This window comes from Trifolium pratense, linkage group LG2 (assembly GCF_020283565.1).
Source record: "Trifolium pratense cultivar HEN17-A07 linkage group LG2, ARS_RC_1.1, whole genome shotgun sequence".
NCBI lineage: Eukaryota > Viridiplantae > Streptophyta > Magnoliopsida > Fabales > Fabaceae > Trifolium > Trifolium pratense.
This window is the reverse complement of record NC_060060.1, coordinates 60,713,494-60,730,154: the sequence shown is the minus strand read 5'-3', so window position 1 is coordinate 60,730,154 and position 16,661 is coordinate 60,713,494. Positions and strand designations below refer to the sequence as shown.

Sequence of the window (16,661 nt, the reverse complement as noted above, 5' to 3'; positions counted from 1 at the left end):
CTTCAATGACTAGCTAGAAAACAATTTTAAAACAAGAAATTGGCAAGTTTCTTTGGCATGAAATAGAAAAGTGGGGATAATCTAAAATATAATTTGTGGATATGTCAAAGCAAAATAACTCAAAATTCTAAAGTTAGTGTTTTAGCATAATTTTGATACAACATTATCCCCCTTTATCCAGATAATTGCAAGTTGGAACCATCACAATCTACACACCTAAGCAAGCACTCCTTCAATATCAAATGTTCAATGTCATGGCCAAATAAGGAGTTTACTTTCTTATATCATCATAATAATAAAGTTCATTCATACTTGGTCAAAAAGATAGGAGCTACATTTTGATCATCAAATTGTCCTCTTACAAATACCAACACAGTCAATAGGTACCTTGTTAGTTGTTAAGCAAGATTGCGGTTGCGATCTTTAATATTGCAGAAAATGGTGATCAAATACAACTCATGGAATCTATATCACGGTTGTGTTGCAATCGCGTAGACATAAAAACTTTATTGTGGCTCAAATGGTAGCTGCAAACCTTTTTAAAAACTCTGATTATAACCACATGTAATATTTTTTCATGGAAATCCTCAACTGAGGATAGGATTCAAGTGTTATCACAATTAAGAAGAAAGAAAATCCAATTCTTCTTTCTAGGCAGTGAAAAAAGGTCCATTCCCATGTTTGCAGTGCATGTCTTATTCCTTCGAAGAATCTCAAAGCTACAAACCAAACCGAAATCGTTCACTGTATTGGAGAACTTTCATTTTATTTAGTGCTGTTATCTTCCTCTGCAAACCATTGGATAGAAAATTGTAATCAAACAGTGTTTGTACATATCTTACATAGTATATTACAACAGTAGTTTTTTCTGCAAAGATTTCATAAACAAAAAACAGGTTTACAACTCACAAGGTTGACATCTTTATCTTCCTAGTGAAGTCTAACATCTTCAAACTAGTATATATATATAGGTGATCACTGATCACCAATCTTCGAAGTTTTTCTGACAAATAACAACAATCGAAGACTTTTATCACTAGATAGGGTTGGATGGTGGGCTATATGAATCAACTGACACTATTATGTTCTATTATAAATCATGTTCAAAAAACTATTTAAATACAAATAATCCTTGATGATTTGACTGGTAGCTTTCATCGGGAAACTATCCATGCGCCATTGAAAGAGAAAAACTATATACTTCTCAGAGTCAAAGTTATCTCCCTTACTCCGAGCAAAACAATTGAAACTGACTAATTTTCTGGAAGAATGAATCGGAGCATCCTTTTAAGTGAACAAAAAACCTTCATATCTCTTCACTGATGTTTTCCTTCAAAAGGGGGGTCTGGTTGCCGCTTGATTCCAAGTTTCTGGCTTCAATATCTTTGGATTTCCCCCACAATACAGAATAAAATCCAATAACAATCACAGTAGCACCAATCAAACTGCATCGAAATTTGAAAGAAAACATTAAAATTTGTGTTTAGATAAATAAACTCAACGGTAACACCAAACACAGTCGAAAGGAGAGGCACACAACTCACCTTCCAAGATAGAATGCATCGCCAAGGAAGACAACGCCTATAACCACCGATATGACAATTCCTATGGGCTTGAACATGGAAACAAAAACAGGTCCGGTCTGGTGCAAACACCAAGTAGTAATACCAACTTGAACTGCTGAACCAAAGATTCCCTAGAAATGTTTACAAGTGAATTTTCAGATTTAAAGACAGATAATCCATAATTACTAATACTATCTGTAACTTGTACTTCAATCCAAAAAATACATTTTGATTACCGAGTATAAAACTGACAGCAACCTTAGCTTGGGTTCCAAGCTCCAAGCACTGATATCTCTTTCCACAGCCAAACAGGTCACAGCAGATAGAATGGCCACAAAAAAACAGTAAAAGAATACAACAATCAACCCTGCTGGATATTTCTTAAGAATAGAAGCCTGAAAGATAGCCAATTATAATGAACTTAACACAAAGTAACGGTGCCATGCAATGCAAGTAGAAATTGAAGATCATGAAATCTCTACGGTTGCTTGTTAATTTTACCTGTACTATAAGAAATGCTGCAGCAACCACACAATCAGCTGAAAGAAATAATCCTCCGAGTATCCAACTAAAATCTTGTGAGAAAAGTGGTTGCTGAGATGAGTTTGTAGGTGACGGTCCCTTCAGAATTGCAGCACCCTTGTATAAAGTTGCAATAAAAGCACCAGCAATAGATACTATTGTTCCCAATGATTTAGCTAAGCTGCTAGAGCTTTTCCAATCTAATTGTTCCATTCTGAAACCACAGAGTGAGATGAGTTTAGACAGATCTAATGCAGTGAAAAACTGATTGAGAGCTCTAACATGAACTTAAAAATGGTGACATTATTTTTTCAGTTTAGTTCTCTTCAAAATGAAACAAGATAATTTAACTCAGTTTCATTGCAAAACTGGATAACTTGAAAATCCAAGCAAATGACGGAGATTTGTCGACGTTGTATGCCAGTTTACCCTTGCAAATTACATGAGTTTTCTGTGTATCCATCACTCAGAGACAAACCTCAAGGATAAAGACTTATGATAACCACTTATGACAGTGTTCATAAGCTATTTTCAACTTATTTTCATAAGTTCCCTAAGATAGCTTATTGGAAACAGCTTATAGCTTACACGAAAATCATTTACTTTATTTCATATTTTTCTATAGAAATAACTTATACATAAGCATTTATGCTATAAGCTGCAAATAATCTGTTTAGCCAAACATAAGGTTCCATAAGCTTAAACTTTATATAGACATAAAATGATTAATTACATGAAAATGATTTACTTTATATAGTTAGAATATAAACCTAAAAAGAACAGCAAGGATGAAGGTAAAACCAGGAATAAGATTAAGCATAGCTGTAGCAAGTGTTGATGAGCTGTAATTAATCCCAGCATATCCAAAAACCTGCGCCAAATAACTGAAAATAAACATAAGTTATATTAGCATATATAAGCATAACAATAATAATAATAATAATAATAATAATAATAATAATAATAATAATAATAATAATAATAATAATAATAATAATAATAATAATAATAATAATAATAATAATAATAATAATAATAATAATAATAATAATAATAATAATAATAATAATAATAATAATAATAATAATAATAATAATAATAATAATAATAATAATAATAATAATAATAATAATAATAATAATAATAATAATAATAATAATAATAATAATAATAATAATAATAATAATAATAATAATAATAATAATAATAATAATAATAATAATAATAATAATAATAATAATAATAATAATAATAATAATAATAATAATAATAATAATAATAATAATAATAATAATAATAATAATAATAATAATAATAATAATAATAATAATAATAATAATAATAATAATAATAATAATAATAATAATAATAATAATAATAATAATAATAATAATAATAATAATAATAATAATAATAATAATAATAATAATAATAATAATAATAATAATAATAATAATAATAATAATAATAATAATAATAATAATAATAATAATAATAATAATAATAATAATAATAATAATAATAATAATAATAATAATAATAATAATAATAATAATAATAATAATAATAATAATAATAATAATAATAATAATAATAATAATAATAATAATAATAATAATAATAATAATAATAATAATAATAATAATAATAAATAAACAAATTGTGAAAAAAAGAAAAAAGAAAAAAGAATGAACTTGCCCGAGTAATCCAAGTATGAAGAAACCAGAAAGATTTGAAAAAGTGAGTGGAGGACGTTGAAATCTATGGATGAAGAATGAAGAAGGAAGAAGAACAAGAGCAGCGATTGAATTTGAATAGAAAATGAATATGAAACTTGTCATTCCTTGTGACATAACTTGTTTGCTTAATATGATTAAAGCAACTTGAACAATCTCTGCAATTATCATCCCTATAAATGGAACGGTTACTTTCCCCATTTTTACACTATCCTCTGCTTCTGCCTCTGCTTCTGCTTCAGTTTTTCTTCACTCTCAAAGTGTTTTTTATTTGTTTCAAATCGAAATAGAAATTGTCTTCTTCATTCGGTCAACGATTTAGTGTTGCAAAGTTGCAATGTATGATGATTGCCAAAAGCCAAAAAGAAACAAAAGAAAATGAATAAGAAAGTGTCCAATTAGTGTATCTGGCAGCCAATTCGGTGTTTATTCATATGGTGTGGGTTAAATTACTTTGAAATCCCCTAAAAATTATTCTTGTGTTGTAATATCTTCACTAAAACGGTAATTAATCTCTCTTTGTAACTCCAAATTTAGTGAGTTTTGATTCTGTGGAAAGATAACTCGATTACGGTCATTTCGATATCCGTTTGGTGAATTATTGATCCAAATTGAGTTGTGTGCGAAGTTTTGAAGTTGTGACTCAAAAGCAGAATTTTAGGGGGGGCAAAACCCAAAAAATTATAAAACAGGGGGTAAAAGTCCGCGTTTTTAAACAGGAGGGTAAAATTCCGATTTAATCAAAACAGGGGGGTAAAACTGCATTTAAGCCATTATTCTAATATAAGTAGCCGTTAAAAAAAAACCATTATTATTTTTAAAAAAATTCAAAAATTATTATTTAAAAAAAAAATTCAAAAATTTCAGGGGAATTGGGTTCCTAGCTAATTCCTAAAAGGCTAAAACTCACTAGTCACATATCATTACTTACAAATGATGTTTACTTTCTTTGGAGATATAAGTCAACTTCTTACCAATTGAACCATTGCCTATTGATTTTATTCGGCCATTATAAATATTATAGATTAACAATTGAACCATCACATTTGGCTCTTGGAATTACTATACGAGGTTCACACCATTTTTTTTCCTTAACACAAAAATCTAACATCTATATGATGTTATTATATATGTAAAAAAAACCCTACTATATGATAGTTTGATTGTAGATAAAGATGTTTTGGTTGCTGACATATTGTTTAGTCAGGTTGAAGGGGGTGAATTTTGGTGGACTAATGAAACTTGAAAACATTTACTGTAGGTTGTTTGTGTGTTTTGAAGCATTTGGAATCATGTGTTAAGTTAGTCACTTAGTTGGGTGTTAGTTATGTCATTCTAAATAGTGTTGTGGACCTTATTCAATCTTTCTGTGGTCTTTATTTGAATATACTAATATAGTAGAGTGTACTACTGCATGTTATTTTTTTTGTTCTTTGCATTTTGATTTGCTGTACTATTGCATCATTTTCGGCCGACACCCAAATTCTAAGGACAGTAAGGAACTACGGTGGCCAATGTTGGCTAGGCAGTCAGCACTTCAGTATGTTTGCCTCACAGAAGACATGTTCAATACATGAATTTTGATCTCATCTACTTAGGCAAACAAATTCTGCTATTATTACAACACAAGAATACAAGTTTAGCAGTTATAAGGATTCTAACAAAAAATTATGTGTAACATGAATTTCTTAATCAAGATACACCTTGTTCTATCAAATAAAAGTTTGCTTACATGAAACAAATATATGTATAGTATCAACACTTCTATAGTACTACAATCATGCCACCCTACTATATGTCTTGAGTGATGTTTTCCTTCAAAAGGGGGGTCTGGTTGCCGCTTGATTCCAAGCTTGTGGCTTCAATATCTTTGGATTTACCCCACAATACAGAATAAAACCCAATAACAATAGCAGTAGCACCAATCAAACTGCATTGAAAGAAAACATTAAAATTTGTGTTTAGATAAATAAACTCAACGGTAACACTAACACCAAACACAATCGAAAGGAGAGGCACACAACCAACCTTCCAAGATAGAATGCATCACTGAGGAAGACAACGCCTATAACCACCGATATGACAATTCCTATGGGCTTGAACATGGAAACAAAAACAGGTCCTGTCTGGCGCAAACACCAAGCAGTAACACCAACGTGAACTACAGAACCAAAGATTCCCTGGAAATGTGAAGTTTCAGACTTAAAGACAAAGATAATGCATAGCTACTTCAATCCAAAAATACATTTTGATTACCGAGTATAAAACTGATAGCAACCTTAGCTTGGGTTCCAAGCTCCAAGCACCGATGTCTCTTTCCATAATCAAACAGGTGACACCAGAGAGAATGGCAACAAAGAAACAATAAAAGAATACAAAAATCAACTCTGCTGGATATTTCTTAAGAACAGTAGCCTGAAAGATAGCCAATTATGATGAACTTAACACAAAGTAATGGTGCCATGTAATGCAAGTAGAAATTGAAGATCATGAAATCTGTACTATTGTTAATTGCACCTGTATTATAGTAAATGGTGAAGCCATCACACAATCAGCGGCAAGAAATAATCCTCCGAGTATCCAATTAAAATCTTGTGAGGAAAGTGGCTGCTGAGATAAGTTTGCAGGCGACAGTACCTTCAGAATTGCAGCACCCTTGTATAAAATTGCAATTAAAGCACCAGCAATTGATACTATTGTTCCCAATGATTTAGCTAAGCTGCTAGAGCTTCTCCAATCTAATTGTTCCATTCTGAAACCACAAAGTGAGATGAGTTTAGATAGTTCTACAGCAGTGAAAAAACTGATTGAGAGAACAAATATGTCATCTTCTTCTCTAAAATGAACTAATTAAAGTGCATATTTTGTGATGGTATTATATTTAATAAAGACACACAAACTTATCTCACTTGAAATAGCATTTGAAAATTAAACTATAAGCTAGTAAAATAAGCTATAAGCTCTCTTTGAAAAACGTGTACCAAACATGTCTTTTTTGGTCATATGAGCTTATAAGCTATAAGTTCAAAATCCAACCTTACTAAACAAAGCCTTAATAGTTTCTCTTATAGTTTTTCTAGGTCTTGGTCTGACTCTAGTGATTTGATCACCCTCCATCTGATCCACTCTCTAATTCAACCATCCCGCTTGAAGCCATATATATATAGTTTTATACTATGAATGAACCCAACCCAACATGACAGTAATAGCATGACAATGCCTTAAATGCAAAACAGAAGAAAATGAAACCATTATTGAATAAAGTGTTAGTTAGGATATAAACCTAAAAAGAACAGCAAGAATGAAGGTAAAACCAGGAACAAGATTACGCATAGCTGTAGCAAGTGTTGATGAGCTATAATAAATCCCAACATATCCACAAACCTGAGCCAAATAACTGAAAATAAACATAATAACAATTCTTGTGATATTAGCATATATGCATAAATTGTTAAAAAAGAAGAAGATGAAAAAAATTGGGTATAAAAATTAAGTAGTATCTAGCAATAATTTGTGTTTATTGATTATGTGGTATGTGTGGGACCAGGATCCCATGCAGTCAAAGACCGGTGCAGTCATTATATTGGAGTCATTGAATTAAACTTTGATCAAATATATATAAATACATTAATAAAATTCAACGGCTCAAATTAACCTGCACTCAAATAGTGACCGTATGTGTGTGAATCACATCACTTCAAATGTCCCTACATGATGGGTGTTAACATTGATAAAACTTGACAACATTTATTTGTAGATTGTTGCTTTTATGAGAGTATTTGGATTTTTGTGTTAAGTAGTTGAGATTTAGTTGTGCCATTTCTATTAGTGTAAGTTTTGTGTCAAGTTTTTTATTGTTGACCTGTGTTTTCACTATATTTTTTTTTGTTTTCACCGCCAGTTTAATTTTGTTCGGGGATCAGTTCTGGCATCAAGTGGTTTCAGCCCCCTTCCGATTGCAGTTGTGAGGATCGAACCGTGATCCTCCCTATCAAGTTAAGCGTCAATCACCACTAAACCAACTAACGATTGGTAAAATCTATTGATGTTCGGAAAAAAATACAAATTTGACCTGTGTTTTTACTATATGAATGTAGGATATGTTCAATCTTTCTGTGGAATTTTGTATAAGTTACGTGTGTTGTTGTTGACTTGTGTTTGAAAAACCAGAGATCTATGTTTTTTTAACAAAATTAACTCTCAAATAACCAACCAATCGTTAGTTGGTCTAGTGTTGATTGGTGCCGGATTTGATAAGAAGGATCACAGTTCAATTCCACGCAACTATGATTGGGAGAAAGCTGAAATCAATTGATGCGAGAACTGACCCCCAAACCAGATTAAACTGGTGGTGCAAGCAAAAAAACACTCAAATAAATCTTGAGTTTATGAATATTTCAAAAAGTGTCTTAAATTTCATTCATATTAGTCATTTTGAATGTAGGTTAGGAACGAAATTGATAGTAAATAAATTATTAAAATAGGAACTTAATTGATAATAAATGAAAAAAATACAAAAACGAACTTGACAGATTAATAAAGTTATAGGCCTTTTGAGATATTTGTAAAGTCAAAGAACTATTTGATATTTGAGGGTGTGTTACAAATTCAAGTGCCAAATTGATAATTTACTCGATTAAAATAGTTCAATGTAAAGGAACTACAGTAGCTTGGTAGTCAGCACTTCAATACATGTAACAAAAAACAAAAGACATGTTAAATTCCTGCTATTGTAATATAATATCCTGATTCCTGACCAAGCTTATGCAAAGATTGAACTTAACTATTAGTAGTTATTACAACACAAGAATACAAGTTTGGCAGTTATAAAGATTCTTTTTGCCTTTTTTTTTTTGTATGATAACTTACATTTATGCACTCCATGTAAAGCTCCAATTTGGACGGCAATGACAAGACAAACCACATACTTTGGAATATCATCCCTATTCAAATTTAGCACATAATAACTAACAACAAAAATTATGTGTAACATCAATTTCATAATCAAAATATACCTTGTTTTATCAAATAATAGTTTGCTTACATGAACCAAATATATGCATAGTATCAAACACTTCTAGAGTACAACAATCATGCCACCAACAAAAGAGTTAGAGAAGAATCATGTGACATATATGCATACAGTTTCCGAAGCTGGTCGTCTTCTCCCTTCATCGAGTCGCTGGAACGCCATAGCACTTGATTTCAGCCTTACTCCTAAGTCTTCTGCTTCCTATGAATCCCTCCCTTCCCAATATCCAAAATCTGTTGACTGCAATCTTGTCATCACCGATAAGAAACACTTCCATATTTTTATTTTTGTTACAGTAGCAATAATTTTTGCTATCATAGCAGTAGCTTTGCTGGTGCACTTTTTACCTCTGAAGCACAACCATCAAGACTCTTCAATCAATCTCAAGTTGGCAATAAATCAAGCACTAACATTTTATGATGCCCAAAAATGTACTACTTCTTTTCTATGTATCAATGTCACTTCGGATTAAAGACGTGTCTGGTGTCTAACACATGTCAGTGTCCGACAACACAACTTATACACTGGCACGACACATGTGGTTACATTCAATCAATTTCATTTTCTAGAATTATCATTGGTGTCGTGTTCGGTGTCTGTGTTAGTGCTTCATAACTTTTCTGTGTTGCAAACACTGTGTCAGTGTCGTGTTTGATGTACTCCCTCCGTCCCAAAATATAAAGCAAAAATGAGTCAAAGAAACTTAATGTATTTGGTTAAAGATTTGGACCAAATACATTTACTTTTGTTCACCAACTTTTGCTTATATTTTGGGACGGAGGGAGTATGTGTCTGTGTCAGTAATTGAACAAGGTGATTTTAATTTTATTTTTTACTATGTTGCAGCTGGGAATTATCCAAAGAACAGTCCAGTGAAATATAGGGGAGACTCAGGATTAAAAGATGGCAATTCAGAAAAGACTAATCTTATTGGTGGATATTATGATTCAGGCAACAACATTAAGTTTACATTCACCACAGCTTATACTATGACCTTGTTGAGTTGGTCTGCAATGGAATATCAAACTAAATATGCTGATATTGATGAGCTGGATCATGTCAAGGATATCATCAGATGGGGTACTGACTATTTGCTTAAGGCATTTATTCCTCCAAATGGATCCAACCTTACACTGTATTCCCAGGCAAGATATAAATTTTTGTATCATCTTCGATATCTGTTTGGATTGACTTATTTGAGCTATCTACTTATATAAGCACTTGTGAGACTTTATGGAAACATCTTATGACATGTCTATAAGTTGTTTTTAGCTTATTTACATGATCTCTTTAAGATAGCTTCTAAAAATAATTTTACATAAGAACTTATATGATAAGCATTTGAGCTCTAAGCGCTTAATTAAGTTGTTTATCTAAACAGGTTTAAGAATCAGATACTAAAAGTTAAAGTTATGAATAGAAATTGTTACTTGTTTTATCAATTTCAATAGGTTGGAAGTACCATTAGTACTAATAATCAACAAAATGATATAAGTTGCTGGCAAAGACCTGAAGACATGAGTTATGCGAGACCGGTTTCAGTTTGTGATGGATCTGCAACAGATTTAGCTGCTGAAATTGTGGCAGCATTATCCGCCTCATCAATGGTGTTCAAAGAAGACAAAGATTACTCAGGAAAACTAGTTCAAGCAGCAGAAAACATATACGAGGCAGTTACGAATGAAGATCCTAAAAAGCAAGGAACCTACACCAGTGTTGATGCATGTGGAAATCAAGCGAGAATGCTTTATAACTCATCTAGTTACAAAGACGAGTTGGCTTGGGGAGCAACTTGGTTATTTCTTGCTACTAAAGAAACTCAATATCTTGCAAATGCAACTGAATTTTTTTTATCTGCAAAGAATGATGAAACAAATTTAGACAAAAAGGTCTTTTATTGGAATAACAAGCTCAATGCTGTTGCGGTAACTTTAATCTGATACTCGAGCTGATTTTTTAGACGGATTTGAGAAAAAAGGGATCTTAGTTTAATGTTTTGTAATGAAAATATTTGCAGGTTTTGCTTGCTGGTATTCGATATTTTCAAGATCCTGGCTTTCCATATGAGGATGTTTTGAAACTATCGTCAAATTCTACTCACTCCCTCATGTGTTCGTACCTTTTCAAAAAATATATGAGCAGAACACCGGGTAAATATTTAATTCTATGATAAATTTAAACTTACATTATGGTTTATCTAAGTATATGATTCATGTTAAACATAATTGTAGGAGGATTGATTATCCCAAAACCTGAGAATGGGCCATTACTTCAGTATGCAGCAACAGCGTCTTTTCTCAGTAAATTGTATAGTGATTACATTGATCATCTCAAAATATCCGGAGCAAGCTGCGAAACCGATGAATTCTCAATCAAAATGCTTCGTGATTTCGCTAGCTCTCAGGTAAATTCCTAGTCTCCTGAGTCCTGACCGTTTTGTATATAACCTATACGAATTGGAAATAGTCTAAATTTTGCTTTCTTGTGTTTCAGGTTAACTACATCGTAGGACAAAATCCTATGAAAATGAGCTATTTAGTGGGCTATGGTGACAAGTTCCCAGTCCATGTTCATCACAGAAGTGCATCTATCCCTTGGGATAAACGGACCTACAATTGCGACGATGGTAAGACATGGCTAAACTCGAAAAATCCGAATCCACATGTTCTTTTGGGAGCCATGGTGGGAGGACCAGACACAAATGATAATTTCATTGATCAAAGGAGCAATCAAAGGTTCACTGAGCCAACTATAGCAAGCAATGCCGGTTTAGTTGCAGCATTGGTTGCACTTCAAGATCTTCCTAATAATTCTGATGGCTTGAAAAACTCATTGTGGGAATGGACTTGATCAATGATCAATCATCGGATTCGGATGGATTTAATTTTTAGTCGTGCTCACATCATTGAATTAGATCATCTATTTAGATAAAGTCAAAATCAACTGGATGCAAACCTGTAACTAAGAACTGCGTCGATACAAATTTTACTGTACAAGTAGTTTACATGAAAACAGTGAGGGAGGAAAATTAAACTATACAGTATACACTAAGCAAAGTTCTACATCATCTTTTCTATCTTAGCTTCAATTTGACTTAAGCCTGTCCAATTTATACACTTTCTGCAAAATAAATTAATATTCATCATGTAAGTATATGACAAGATATCCAATGAGCATGACCAATTGATGTTATGTAATAAAGAGTATGAAATCAAGCTTACTAGAATACAATGGACATCCTCAAGAAAAGGCACAAGCAAAGAAACCAAAATCTGCATTTTCTCCGTTACGGTGTCACAGTTTTCATCTTTTTCACTGAGTAGATCCATGAATGTTTTAGTATCAGGCACTAGTTTTATAGCCACCTGCAGTACTAATTCTGTTAGTTCATCTTAAAACAGAAACCCTTGTTCAAAAGAGTAAAGTTACGAAAAACGCAAACAATGAACACATGCTGTTAGGCCAATTGTGCCTACATATTCGACTGCGGAGCAGCTGCAGTTCCTTTCTATTATTTTAAGCTTAGGGTTTATGATGTGCAACTTATATTTAAATACTACTGTCCAGATTATAATATTACCCTTAAACCTTAACTCGAGCGAACTGTCCACTTATCAGTAACTATGAGCCATATGTAACATTTCAATATCACAAATTCAATTTTCGTCTAATTGAAAATTAGAAGAAAAGGAAAAGTGATTATTACTCTGAAAGCAGCTGATGAAATCCATCCATGCCATGGTTTTAAAGTTGCTTCATACGACTCTTGAACCGCTTGTTCCATATTCTTTATCGGATCTTTTACTAGTAGTGCTTGAAACAATGCTGATGTGAAATCCAAGGATCTACAGAGTGGCACATCGGTAAGTGAAAATTACAAAATAAATAAATAAATAAATTATTCAAATGGAAATTATACAAACACAATTTCCAAAATTTGTTTTTTCTTGAAAAATTTATGAGCTGATATATGTTCACCTAGTGAGCCAAACAAAGGATTTACTGCCACTAATCCTCTTCTTTGCATTGCCTTTGCTAGTTTCTGATTTCAATATCTCAACCAAATTTGAATTGGTTAAGGGATTTGATTCATGCATAGCTTCCAATCTCTGCAACGAAACACAACTCAATGGCACATCGATAATAATTGCAAGTGGATTGTTTAACCAATGTGTAACTAAATCTTAACTATAAATACAGATTAAAGGTGTGCTCAATGTCACCGACACATGAAATCACATTCAGTTATATCATTTTCTCAAATTATTACTTGTGTCGATGTGTCTGTGTGAGTGATTGATGGCTATTTTGGTTACCTTAATATTCTGGTGAATGTCTTGTCTCAAAACAGCCATTGTAGGTCCTACCTTATCTGCAATAAAAACAATCAATCAATCAAACATAATTACAATTTGTTTGGTTTTATATACATCACTATCATCATGTTTTAACTAACCAAGAAATTGTAGAATCATGTAACATAGAGATAGAAAAGGCTTGGTTGGGATATGTGCAACTGCAGCTTCATGATTTACATCAGCTGGTTTGACTATAACAAGAACAGAAAGCTCTTCAATGGCTGAATTTATCTCTGATCTTTTCTCAGTATCTCTACTCCTCTTCATTTCACTTATGCTATATGCTCTCTTTCTTCAACTTCTCTAACACAAATACAAACATAACTCATAAAACTCAACAAAGCTTATTTATAAGTAAAAATAGCGTTGACTTTCCTACTATATAGTACAGTTGATTGTTTCAAATATTATGGACACAAAGAGAGAGAAATGAGGATAGAAATTCATAAGGAAATAACATGCCAATTATTAAATGTTCATCACACATGCTAACTTAACTCCTTTCTATATATTTTAATAAATTATTAAACTTTGGTAGTAGTAATATTATTGTGCTAATAATTTTTGTATGATAGGGACAATATATTTGACCTTGTAGTTATCATCAATCTTCATCTCACATCACCTATCAGGCTAATCCTAATATTTGTTTATTAATGAAATGAAACATTATCATAATCATAATAGATCATATTCATGTATGTCCCATGCCTGAACTTGACAGGCCCAAACAATCTAACCTTCTAGTTCTATCTCGAACTACCATTAACTAATTTTAATAGTTACTCTACTTTGTGTGTTGAGATTTCAATGACGATGACTTGTCATATCGTTCCAAAATGGAAATAATACTAGTTCTATCTCGAACTACCATTAACTAATTTTAATAGTTACTCTACTTTGTGCGATGTTCGTTTGATTTCCCGTCTTGTTGCAGTGTTAGGTTAGTTCTGATTGTCAAATTAACTTTGATCAACTACTGATTCAACCAATGGCTAGGTCGTCAACAATGCAGATCAGGAGGCACGAGTATTCCGATTATTTTAATTTTGTTACATTATTTGTAGACGCGAGTATTTCGACTAATGATGGATATTATGAGTTTATTCGCAAATTCATCATTTTTTTTGTTTTCGTGACATTGAATTGGTATTGTGTTTATATGAATGCATATTTGCAACTATCTTCCACGGTCTTGAGAAGGCATGGAGTCATGGTTATCGGCATGTCGAATGCGAATCTTATTGTCAATCAACATTAAAACTGATTACGAAAGGTGTCCTCCAACTTCCCCTTATGCACCTTTTATCGATCTTATCAAGAGGTTTATTGATTATCCTTGGCTTTTGTCTTTTCATCATTGATTGAAGGAAGATATAATTTGTGCAGATTGATAATTAGCAAAATACGAAGCAAGTTTGGATGCTAACTCGATCTTTTAGAGTCATTCCCATCTCCTCTTTCAGCTTTTGCAGACTCCATGCAAATTACCCCGTCCCATTTTAAATGACATATTTTGACCAAATGCACTATTCATTTATCTTATTTTGACCCTATTTTTCGAATAATATATAAATGTAAATATTAGCATATAAAATCTTGTTTGATTTGTTTTGATGAATATTCTCAAAATATTAAGTTTTTATAATTTTTATTAATAGAAAATCAAAAATATTAATGATCAAAATTGTACATACGTGTCATGATTAACTAGATCATTTATTTTGTAACGGAGGAAGTACCTTTCTTAGTGTTGAGATTGCAAACTGTATTGACAGTTGCAAAACAGTTGTACAAGTTGGTTTTGGCAGTTATGCCAACTGTATTAGTTTGTTAGGATCTGTTGCTTGCACCTTAAGTTTAGCATAGTTTGTTAGTTTACATTGCCTATAAATTGGCACTCAATGTTGTAACCAAAACAGTTGATTAGGTTGAATGAATGCAATAGAGCTTTTGATCTAACAAGTGGTATCATCGAGCCACAGAGAGAGAGCACTGCATTCATCATCATCCAGGGAAGGGAAACAGTGTGTGTGTGTGTGAAATCAACTCGTTTTACAATCTTTTTCTTCTGGGGAGGGAAACACGTGTATGTAGAAAGATTGTGTGTGTTGCATTCAGTTTCATCTTGTAGTTTCTTGAAGTTCTTGCAAAAAAAAAAAAAAAAAAACTTCAATGGCAGAAAACAAAGAATTTGGTTTTCCTATACCAAAATACGATGGTCACTATGATCATTGGTCCATGTTGATGCAGAATCTCTTGGAATCAAAGGAGTTTTGGGAAATCGTTGAAACTGGTGTGCCAGTTCTTGCAGCAGGTGCCACTGCAGAAGAACAAAGAATTGCTAAAGAAGCAAAATTGAAAGATCTCAAAGCCAAGAACTACTTGTTTCAATCGATTGATAGAACAATCATTGAAACAATTCTTGACAAATCCTCCTCTAAGGCTATCTGGGATTCCATGAAGCAGAAATTTGAAGGATCCACAAAAGTCAAGAGGGCTCAATTGCAAGCTTTGAGGGGTGAATTTGAAATCTTGCGTATGAAAGAAGATGAATCAGTGAATGATTACTTTGGGAGGACTCTCTCAATTGTAAACAAGATGAAGATTCAAGGTGAGGTCATGGAACAAAGAACTGTGGTTGAGAAAATTCTTAGGTCCATGACTAGCAAGTTCAACTATGTTGTCTGTGCCATTGAAGAAGCCAGCAATGTGGAGACATTGACAATTGATGAATTGCAAGGTTCTTTAATTGTGCATGAACAAAAGATGAAACCTGCCAAAGAAGAGGATCAAGCTTTGAAGGTTAACTATGCAGACAGAAATTCTGGAAGAGGTAGAGGAAGAGGTGCTAAGACAAGTCAAGGCAGAGGTAAAAGAATCAATAAAGAAAGTATAGAATGTTATAAATGTCATAAGCTTGGTCACTTCCAATATGAATGTCAATCTGGGGAGGGTGGATATGCAAATTATGCTGAATTTGATGACAGTGAAGAGGTCTTGTTAATGGCCCATGATGAAGATTCATCAAATTCAAATTCCAAATTGTGGTTTATTGACTCTGGATGCAGTAATCACATGAGTGGTGTGAAAGCATGGTTTCATGATCTTGATGACAGTTTTAGAGAAACTGTGAGGCTAGGAGACAATTCAAAGATGAATGTTATGGGAAGAGGGAATGTCAAACTGCAGTTAAATGACATAGTTCAAGTCATCACTGGTGTGTATTACATACCAAAATTGAAGAACAATTTGTTGAGTCTAGGTCAATTACAAGAGAAGAATCTTGCTTTTGTGATCAGAGACAATTGGTGTAAAGTTTATCACCAAGACAAAGGAATGATTATGAGTTCACAGATGGCTTCAAACAAACTCTTTCCCATAATTGCTGAAGCAAAACTAGCATGTCTTCAAGCCAAGAGTGATGATGTAAGTCAGATATGGCACT

At 32.5% G+C, this 16,661-nt stretch overlaps 4 protein-coding genes across 6 annotated transcripts; 1 reads left to right on the top strand and 3 right to left on the bottom strand.

Moving 5' to 3' along the window:
- Positions 1 to 751: 751 nt before the first annotated feature.
- On the bottom strand, positions 752 to 4,257 carry LOC123909326 (WAT1-related protein At3g28050-like). Its single transcript, XM_045960154.1, has 6 exons — positions 3,786 to 4,257; positions 2,858 to 2,971; positions 2,067 to 2,301; positions 1,802 to 1,960; positions 1,545 to 1,696; positions 752 to 1,445 (listed from the first exon to the last, which is right to left on the bottom strand). The coding sequence occupies exons 1-6, from the start codon at positions 4,022 to 4,024 to the stop codon at positions 1,307 to 1,309; spliced, it is 1,038 nt and encodes a 345-aa protein (XP_045816110.1). The 5' UTR covers positions 4,025 to 4,257; the 3' UTR covers positions 752 to 1,306.
- A 1,069-nt stretch (positions 4,258 to 5,326) lies between these two features.
- Positions 5,327 to 7,301, bottom strand: LOC123909325 (WAT1-related protein At3g28050-like). Of its 3 annotated transcripts, none has more exons than XM_045960151.1 (5): positions 7,107 to 7,301; positions 6,341 to 6,575; positions 6,080 to 6,238; positions 5,852 to 6,003; positions 5,327 to 5,753 (listed from the first exon to the last, which is right to left on the bottom strand). In XM_045960151.1, the coding sequence occupies exons 1-5, from the start codon at positions 7,232 to 7,234 to the stop codon at positions 5,615 to 5,617; spliced, it is 813 nt and encodes a 270-aa protein (XP_045816107.1). In that variant the 5' UTR covers positions 7,235 to 7,301; the 3' UTR covers positions 5,327 to 5,614. The 3 variants fall into 3 exon arrangements, with proteins under 3 accessions (XP_045816107.1, XP_045816108.1, XP_045816109.1); XM_045960152.1 differs by having other exon boundaries at positions 6,341 to 6,561; positions 7,107 to 7,215; XM_045960153.1 differs by having other exon boundaries at positions 6,341 to 6,609; positions 7,107 to 7,188.
- Positions 7,302 to 8,046: 745 nt separating this feature from the next.
- LOC123909323 (endoglucanase 25-like) lies at positions 8,047 to 11,705 on the top strand. The gene is made up of 6 exons (XM_045960148.1): positions 8,047 to 9,286; positions 9,702 to 10,000; positions 10,307 to 10,780; positions 10,873 to 11,005; positions 11,087 to 11,259; positions 11,349 to 11,705. Exons 1-6 carry the CDS (start codon positions 8,917 to 8,919, stop codon positions 11,703 to 11,705), a joined length of 1,806 nt encoding a protein of 601 aa, XP_045816104.1. The 5' UTR covers positions 8,047 to 8,916.
- Positions 11,706 to 11,799: 94 nt separating this feature from the next.
- LOC123909324 (glycolipid transfer protein 3-like) lies at positions 11,800 to 13,698 on the bottom strand. Its single transcript, XM_045960149.1, has 6 exons — positions 13,312 to 13,698; positions 13,172 to 13,227; positions 12,834 to 12,964; positions 12,562 to 12,700; positions 12,077 to 12,220; positions 11,800 to 11,975 (listed from the first exon to the last, which is right to left on the bottom strand). Exons 1-6 carry the CDS (start codon positions 13,478 to 13,480, stop codon positions 11,940 to 11,942), a joined length of 675 nt encoding a protein of 224 aa, XP_045816105.1. The 5' UTR covers positions 13,481 to 13,698; the 3' UTR covers positions 11,800 to 11,939.
- Between the last annotated feature and the right edge of the window lie 2,963 nt (positions 13,699 to 16,661).

What these genes read in the sequence shown, in the direction of transcription:
- LOC123909323 (XM_045960148.1), top strand. Translation starts at nt 8,917, where the DNA reads ATGCCACCAACAAAAGAGTTAGAGAAGAATCATGTGACATATATGCAT. An exon ending in ATTTTATGATGCCCAAAAAT is followed by an intron (nt 9,287 to 9,701) that starts GTACTACTTCTT and finishes ACTATGTTGCAG; the next exon opens with CTGGGAATTATCCAAAGAAC. An exon ending in ACCTTACACTGTATTCCCAG is followed by an intron (nt 10,001 to 10,306) that starts GCAAGATATAAA and finishes CAATTTCAATAG; the next exon opens with GTTGGAAGTACCATTAGTAC.
- LOC123909326 (XM_045960154.1), bottom strand. Translation starts at nt 4,024, where the DNA reads ATGGGGAAAGTAACCGTTCCATTTATAGGGATGATAATTGCAGAGATT. An exon ending in ATCCTTGCTGTTCTTTTTAG is followed by an intron (nt 2,302 to 2,857) that starts GTTTATATTCTA and finishes CTGTGGTTTCAG; the next exon opens with AATGGAACAATTAGATTGGA. An exon ending in CAGCATTTCTTATAGTACAG is followed by an intron (nt 1,961 to 2,066) that starts GTAAAATTAACA and finishes GCTATCTTTCAG; the next exon opens with GCTTCTATTCTTAAGAAATA.
- LOC123909324 (XM_045960149.1), bottom strand. Translation starts at nt 13,480, where the DNA reads ATGAAGAGGAGTAGAGATACTGAGAAAAGATCAGAGATAAATTCAGCC. An exon ending in TCCTTTGTTTGGCTCACTAG is followed by an intron (nt 12,701 to 12,833) that starts GTGAACATATAT and finishes GCCACTCTGTAG; the next exon opens with ATCCTTGGATTTCACATCAG. An exon ending in AGGATGTCCATTGTATTCTA is followed by an intron (nt 11,976 to 12,076) that starts GTAAGCTTGATT and finishes TTTATTTTGCAG; the next exon opens with AAAGTGTATAAATTGGACAG.
- LOC123909325 (XM_045960151.1), bottom strand. Translation starts at nt 7,234, where the DNA reads ATGTTTATTTTCAGTTATTTGGCTCAGGTTTGTGGATATGTTGGGATT. An exon ending in ATTCTTGCTGTTCTTTTTAG is followed by an intron (nt 6,576 to 7,106) that starts GTTTATATCCTA and finishes TTGTGGTTTCAG; the next exon opens with AATGGAACAATTAGATTGGA. An exon ending in CACCATTTACTATAATACAG is followed by an intron (nt 6,239 to 6,340) that starts GTGCAATTAACA and finishes GCTATCTTTCAG; the next exon opens with GCTACTGTTCTTAAGAAATA.